The sequence below is a fragment of the Cupressus sempervirens genome, chromosome 4 (genome assembly GCF_028749045.1).
Source record: "Cupressus sempervirens isolate cs-2001-9-10 chromosome 4, ASM2874904v1, whole genome shotgun sequence".
NCBI classification, from domain to species: Eukaryota; Viridiplantae; Streptophyta; class Pinopsida; order Cupressales; family Cupressaceae; genus Cupressus; species Cupressus sempervirens.
This window is the reverse complement of record NC_143121.1, coordinates 899,919,231-899,927,857: the sequence shown is the minus strand read 5'-3', so window position 1 is coordinate 899,927,857 and position 8,627 is coordinate 899,919,231. Positions and strand designations below refer to the sequence as shown.

Here is an 8,627-nt window from a genome sequence, read left to right as displayed (position 1 = left end):
TAGTTTCCTCCTCATTATTACATAACACACATTGATTGACAAATTGAAATCCCCTCATTTTAAGGTTGTCAATTGTGAGTATACTTCTATGGAGAGCTGACCACTTAAATAAACACATATTTCCAATAGTCAACATTGTTCCCTAGACCAATGATGGCATAATAGGTTGATTTAACACTAAATTCACTAGAAGAGTTCAAATCCCAAACAATACCATCCTCTTTAGGGAAAGCCATAATATGGATATCCTCAATAATTCCTTGAAGTGCCTTCATCATTTTAGTGACATGCTAGTTTTGACCATCAATGGTTAACATACGCCATTTGCCGTTGGTATCAATATAGTTGCTCACTCTACAACCAAAATGGGTTGTACATATGTTTTTGATCAAACTAAGTTATGTTTGACTAAGAGGATTATCTCCCAACCAATTCTCCTCCCAAAACTTGATTTTGTTCCCATTTGCCATAATCCATCTCACCCCCTTATTCAACATATTCTGGCTCCTAACAATATTGTTCTAGATCCTTGAACCAATAGCGAATTCATTATTATAAAGCTCATAATAGAATGAAACCTCCTTCAGATACTTAGCCCTCACGATTTTGCACCACCCTACTAAATTTTGATTCAATCTCCAACCAACCTTAGCCATGAGGGCCTATTAAGGTCTCCAATTCTACTCAAATTAATCCCCTTGTTCGGTCTACATACCTTATCCCAACTAACCAAGTTCATTTTGGACATCCCTTCTGTTCTTGACCACATGAAGTTACGGTGCACTTTTTCTATAATATCTCTAAATCTGTTAGATATTTTGAATAGAAACAAAAAAATAAATAGATATAACTTGAAGAGAGGCCAAGAGAAGTTGCACCTTACTAACATTGCTAGGAACTTTACCTTTCCAACCTGCAAGTTTCCTCTACATACATTTTATCATAGTGCACCTTGGCAATTAAGTTCACATCTAATCTTATTAAAATACCATAGAATTACTATCATTCATATTTCTAATAAAAATAACATATAGTTTGCTATAATTTCCCACTAATTCGAAATCCATTTTATAAAATAAAGAACCCTAAAATTCTTCGAATTTTTTCACTTTTGTTATCCACTTGCGGAAAAAATCATGCTCGGAACGCTGTGATTTCCGCTTTGATTTAAATTCTACCTAAACCCTAAAACCCGACTCACTGTTGCAGGAGCTCTGTTAATGGCGGCTCGACGGGGTGCATTCTCATTTTCAAGGTCTGCGAGATCTGCATTTAATTCATTTAGAAATAATTCATCTGCTGCGTCACAAACAACCAGAGATCGAAGAACAAGGATTCCGTTTGAAAATGGCAGGCCTAGCATGAATAGGCGAAGACTCGCAGAAACCATGATACCTCTGCACAATGCGGTCGCCTCTGCTAAACTCGTAACGCACCTGAGCGTTAGTTCACGCAGTTGTCGGGCCCTTTCTCCAGGTACTTTCTATTATCTTCTTTCTGTTCTTCATTTTGTCTTCAATTCTTTTCCTTTATAGCTTTTCCTACGGAACAACCATTAGCATACATGCCACGATCTAGATGAACGTCTTGCATCAAATGGTTGGAAACAATTGCTACTTACGACGGCTAAGGATCAATAGGTAATACATAGGAGGTTCTATGGTTGAACCTTAATTTATAAACTGAGTAGTCAAAATGCAGAGTACACCAGCAGCAAATGGCTGAAGTCTTTGGTTAGAGTCCCAGCTTGTCTAAGGACCATTGATATTAGAACTTCTCATTAATGATTTCATCAATCAGGTAGTGCCATTCCTTGAATTCTAACATAATATAAACATCGTATGCGACAACTATAGTTGGAACCTACTTTGCACGCTTAATACACATTGTAGCGTTCTGAAATTAGAAATATAAACTAGAAATATATAAATACCCAAGTAGTTCAATGACCATTCGTGGCCGCAAAGGGGCTAAGTAGCTCAATGAACACTCCCGATCTCAAAGAGGCTAAGTAGCTCGATGAACACTCTTGATCACAAAGAGGATTGTTGGTGTAAATAAATATTTTACTATTTACACTTACTTAAGTTTACTTAGGTTAATGCATTATTTTATTATTTTATTTTGGTGAGACACTTAGGAGTTTGTGTACTCTTATGAGTTACGCAACTCTAATTATGCACATGGTGTCTACAAGATTGGAGTTTGCATCATTCACTGAGTTGTCATGTTAACAACACAGTTATTAGCACTCTTAATTTAGCACATGTTGTCTACACCACTGATTTGCGTGCTATACCATTGCAGGCTTATCCTTACATCATCGCACTTATTTCTGTGCTTAATGGAGGATAACCCATATCTGGTGGACATGTGCCTGGTTGTATGACTTATCATGATTTTGATTTCTATACATTCTAGAAGCTCTCCAAAGGCCTTTATATATAGACACTCCTAGTGTACTCTTGTAATGGCTGTGATGGCTGTATGGCATATTGAATGAATATATTTTCATTCTGATCATACTCTCTCCATTGGTCTACTGTTGTGCTTGTGTTTGAGTTCCTTGGTCTTGGGTGAATTCTGGCCTAAGCCAAATTCTTACAAGGATAAGTAGCTTAGAGACACAACACCCTAGTAGCACGTTAGAGGTCCAGGTTTGAGTTCTAAGTGGTCTATAAGAATTGAACACCAAATTTCTCATAAATTATACAAGGCCTAATCATGTTATGGTATGTCAAACCTAAATTGAACACCTTAGTCCACAACTGGATTTCTAATCTAACTTCGACACTCATGTTTACAATTTTATTCAAATTGTAAGACACTATGTCATACATAGAGTTTTGACCTAATTTGGACAACTTTATGCCAACTAGAGGTTTAACCTAACTAAACACTTTATGCCACACCTAGATCTCAACATATGCCACACCTAGATGCTTAACATATGCATAGGGGTATAAGTGGTCTATAGGAATCAAACACTAAAATTATCATAACTTATATAAGACCTAATCATGTTATGCTATGCCACACCTATCGAACACTTAAGTACACAACTAGAGTTTTAATCCAACTTTAACACTTATCTTTTAACTTTTAATCAAATTTTAACACTATATGTCATGCATAGATCATTACCCTAATTTGAACAACTTTATGCTAATAACCTAAACTGAGGACTTTATGCCACACTTAAAGGCTTAATATATTCATAGGGATTTGAAATTTGAACATGTTGCGTGCTAACAAATGACTTGATTATTCACCAATTAAACTCATAGTGTTTGTCTATATTCATATTTTTTTGTTTAATGATAGTTAAATGTTTTCGATTTAAAGTCATCATCTTCTATTCAACATCCTAGTTTTGATGATTTATCACTTAAAGTGATCCCGTTATGTAGCTTTTATCTTTTCCTTAAGCTGATGGCTTATCATTTATGTTCTTCCTATTTGACTATTGTATCCCTTCACTAACCTCGTTCTAATAACTTATCACATGAGCTCATTCTATTTTGCTATGTTCAATTTTTCTTTAACCTTGTTGTTGGACAAATTTTTCCATTAAGCCCATCCCATTTGATCATTTTGATCTTCTCTTTCATCTCATAGTGAAGACACTTTACCATTTAAGACCATCTTTCTCATAAATATCCATATTTTCTTTGACTGCAGCTTGAATTATTTACCACTTAAGCCGATCCCATTCTGATATATTCATCTCTTTGTTACCACTTATCTTATTTTGTCCATTTTCATCTTGTCATCGATCTTGTAGTTTCAATGATTTACTACGTAAGCTCATCTTGTTCTAATATTTGTTCTTAATATTTTTCAAAGGTGTCTCCATCGGTTTCCCATCTTAAGGTTATCTAGTTTGATTTTTTTCACTTTCAAACAATATTATGCCACTTATACTAATTCCATTTGATTCTTTGAACCTCACAATTTTAATGATGAATGATTAAGCTCATCTAAATTGACTATTTTCATCTCTTACTGAGTTATTTAGATGCACAATACCAAGGAGTTACCACATGATCTCATCCTATTCATCTATTTTCATATTTGCTTAAACCTTGTAGCTGTAATGGCTTCCCACTCAGCCCTGACTATTTTCATCTCTTCTCTTACCCTTGCTCTAGTTTGGATCAATATTGCATCAAAACTGAATAGACATGTCATGTTTGCTAATAATATAAAACAATTGAAATATTTGTATCACATTTGGCTTATTATTGCATTATCATAAGTAGTAAGGCTGTTGAAAATATTTTAAGATGCCATGGAGAAGAATGAAGAAACATACATGTTATTGTGTATGCATCATGTTTGTTTTGATAAAAATCGTATTTAAATGCTGAAAATGTAACATCCGGTTTTCCTGGGTCTAAATTAACAAATACCATACTCAAAGAAATGCAGTTATTACTTTGTTTCATAGGAAGCCAATTATATCATTCATGTTCATGTGAATAAGATTTACCATTAAAATCAGTTAGACAAAATTTCTTAACTTAAAAACTTGAAAAATCATCAAATGAAATTATTACAAAAATTGAAAACTACTTACATCGGGAAAAACGAGATTGAAATCAAATTAGGGATACTTCTGCAACCACCCGAGTTAGTTCACAAATACACTATAACAATTTCACATGAGGACTATCATCTAAAAACTGCTATCTCAAAATCAAATGATGATCACAATTAAATACCACTATATTTAAAATTAGGGCATTGCATACCACTGTGACAATTAGGGCATCATTTACCATCGGTTCATTTAGGGCTTTTGATTCTGCTATATCGCTTAGGGCTTCCGCTACCATGGACTCAATTAAGGCTTCCACTACCATGGATTCAATTAGGGCTTCAGATACCACGGATTCAATTAGAGCTTCCGATACCGCTGTATCACGTAGGGTTCTAACTGTCACTAAATCAATTAGGGCTTTGGATTCCTTTTCTTCCAATTACTTAATTGTGACAGTAACTCAAGATTAGAAAATATACTTATATTCGTTATTCATATAAATGAAAATAAAATGATGGTAACAATGAAATAACTCAATTAAATCTTACCTCATAAATAAAAGTGATATTACCTATTTCCGTTTAACAATTGACTGCATAGCTTATTTCTGTCTGACTCACATTTGACATTTTGGGGAGAGGTGAAACATTGTCAAGGGCTTAACCACCCAACCTCGGACCACAACTTATCCCCACACGATCTCTAGCAAGAAAGGCCATCCCTACCCGGAATAGGCAGGGGTCATCTTGCCATCCACTGGGCTTCCTGGTAATTAACTCATCATACAACTTGGCAATAGGAGATCACAATTTATGCATTAGTTATAAATTAATTCATATTAAAAATGATAAACGTTGTTCGATCATAACTGGTACTGATACATGTTATTGATGGTTCTTTTCTCTCACCTCATCACCCATCTTCTTGGCTACACAGCCAGGTGGATCCCAAGTGATAGGAATTCTCAAAACAACCAGTTCTGTCAATTATACATGCATCCAACATTTCACAAACTGTGATTACATAATTATGTTTTTTAAAGATCTCAAAATTGAATGTCTAATTAATTAATTGCACCTCTTCACCATATTGCCTGGTGAGTTCCATGGTGTTTGGATTCATGATAATATTTTCATCTTTGTATGTTATGAATGAATGTATTACAGTCTAAGCTAAATTTAATTGCTCATAGCTTTCATTGCATTTCTATCTCTTATATGCATGATTGATACACTCTTATGAATAAAGAAACATCTATATAAGAACAGTTTCCAAGAACTAGAAATCTATCATTGTCCACTATGATTCAGTTTGTGATTACATTAGTTCCAGTACATTGGATTTTTTTCATGATATCATATTCATCTCAGGATTGAGCATAAATGGAAGAATTTAGATTCTAAACTTCATTGCACTTCCATTCTTCATATTGAGACGGTTTATGGTTAAAGATTCAAGAACAATCAACAGTATGAACATACTCAGTGAACTAATATCTTGTAATGCCTATCTTAATTCAGTCTATATAATGATGGCTACAATATAGGGTTATATTCATTGGAATAAAGATATAATGTGAACTGAACGTTTTGTTCCCTGTGGCCGGAAACAATGAACTCCCACGCTTCTCTTGCTGTGATCGATGGAAGTTCATATAGTTGCACATTGTTGTCATTACAAGAACAAAGTAAAACCGGCTTTGCCTGATCATCATGCATTCCACATAACGCCAAGATACCGTGACTTCTCTAAATGACTTGAAATACTTGCATTTGGATAATTCCTTGAACTGTGATCCGCGACAAAAGTGATATGAAGGTTTAGGCACATATAATTTCGAATTCTGATCTCTGCTACTTGGGGTTTCAGCGGCAATGGGTATTGAAAGGCCAAATTGCATTATTTGAAAATCAATAGCAGGTGATTGGAAGGGTCACGAAAATGTAGAGAGGAAAGAGTTATTCCCAAAATGATCATTGATACTCTAATTTAATGGTTGGCTTGACTATCTGGCTACCTTCAATTATAAAGAAAGCTATTCAAATTCCCAGGATGACCATTCGAATAGATCAAAAATTCAAATTAAAAGATAAAATAAAAAGGTTGGAGAAAGATTGTAAAACAATTCGAATTGCCAAAATATTAATTGATTAGCTATGCCAAGTGTTATCATTTAAGAGTAAAGAATATTAAATTGAAAAGAATAAAGTTGGAAGGGTGTAATTCGAAAATTATAATAATTTTGAAGTTATTATAATTCGAATATTATTAAAATCTTATATGTACTTATAAACATCACTTTATTAAATTATTTAATTTTAATGGTGCGAAATCATTTAATATTATATGCACGTTCATAAATATTTATTAAAATAATATGATGAAAGATAAATTAAAATCCTTTGAGATATGTTTTACATTTTAACTCAATTATTTTAATTAAATTAATTATTAATAACTCATGCAGTTCCAGAAATGTATTCTGTTTCAAGTCGCTAGATCTTCTACCCATCTGCCCAATGATGGTGATGCTTCTGCCTAATTCTTTTTTGATAATGCTTCCACCCCTTCGACATGCTTCTTGCAAGGAATTTCTCCGTAATTAAATTATAGATTATTTAATCATAAATAATCATAACAGTTAACCTTCATCTCAATTCCATGAATTCATGATTAACGATCAACTAACATGTCTTCTTCACTTGAAATCATAACGACTAATTGTCTTACCATTTCGCCAGATTATAACAAATTAAACTGCCAACTGACTTCATTCAAACCTCAACGGCTATATTTCAAGCTAGGTCAAAAATTGGGATGTAACAGAGAATATCGATGTAATTATTTTTCTCCTCCAAATGTCCACCATGACCTGTCACCTATTACAAAAACATGAAAGGAAAGGTCACATCTTAGTTTTCATCTTAACCAACATGGATCTTGAGTGCAAGTGATTCCCTTTGCATAGATAAGGATTTTTCATATTAATTTACAAATGTTTGTCAAAGTTCTGCGCCTCCTATGTTTTGAGCTCATTACTAGGTTCTAGAGAAAATCAAACCTTGCAAGGTTTGATTTGCACTTAAAAACTGCACGTTGATGCTAACTTTCTTCTCAAAGCACATTTTGATCTTTAAGTAGAATGGAAAAGATGGTAGCATATATATGTTGGGATTGAAACTTTATGATTGTCAAGGGGCTTTATAGCAGAGATTTTTGAACTGATCAAAACATATTATGATTTCACTGCAGTAAAATCTGGGATTTGTTACTTTGAAAGTTGCGGAAGGTGAATATTGGAACTGGGAATGGGTAAATGCCCCTTTCAAAATTTTCTTGGTTTGCTCTGAATATAATAATCCATAACTCACAATTATAACAATTTGCACGACTAATATAAGTGTAATATTGATTAAGAACTTATTGCTTAATTAATTATATAAATCGGATTCAATACTCAGACAATATTTTCAGAATGATCAAATGGATAAATAGTTGGTAAAACATTCCCCCTCATATTTTTGCTGCGGTTTGCCTTCAAACTAATGCCTTATAATGTCTCCTAATCTGCCTTAATCAGGATTTTCATCCATTAACACAGTAATGGAAATTAAGTGAATTTTGTTCTCTAAATCTTGATCTTGAGTGGTTTTCTCTTTAGATTGCTAAGCCACAGTACATGTTCTGTTAGAAAAATTCAAAAACAGTGTCTCAACCTCGCAATAAATAAAATTTACCACTGATAAAAGGGTTACTGTTGATACGTGAGCATATGAGAATGAATGTGGGATTCCCTTGTTATGGCCATTGATAGTATTTCTGTTATTTTGAAGACTAAAGATGTGGCGGGGTCTTTGCTTTTTGGAGAGATGAGGAGGACGATATCTATTGGCACCAAGGAGGCCCTAATTGTTTATGGAAGACCCAAGGAAAAGACAAGATGTAATTTCCCCATGCAAGTTTAACTAATACAAGTCTAAGGGGAGATTCATAATTTCCTAGAAAGTCCATAAGCATTTGCTGGAATTGCAGTAAGCTTGGACACATTCGAAAGGACTGCAAAGATGTACTAACCAACCCTGTT

General features: G+C 33.9%; 1 protein-coding gene across 3 annotated transcripts in view; it reads left to right on the top strand.

The window, feature by feature from the left end:
• Positions 1–1,014: 1,014 nt before the first annotated feature.
• LOC149564295 (uncharacterized) overlaps positions 1,015–8,627 on the top strand; it is a 30,873-nt gene continuing 23,260 nt past the window's right edge. Inside the window, exons 1-2 of one of the 3 annotated variants that reach the window (XM_089827361.1) lie at positions 1,103–1,476; positions 7,796–7,855. In XM_089827361.1, the coding sequence (XP_089683487.1) occupies positions 1,221–1,476; positions 7,796–7,836 (297 nt within the window). In that variant the 5' untranslated portion in view covers positions 1,103–1,220 and the 3' untranslated portion in view covers positions 7,837–7,855. Of the gene's footprint in view, positions 1,477–7,795; positions 7,856–8,627 lie in introns of all 3 variants that reach the window. The other 2 variants (XM_089827360.1, XM_089827359.1) reach the window with 2 other exon arrangements.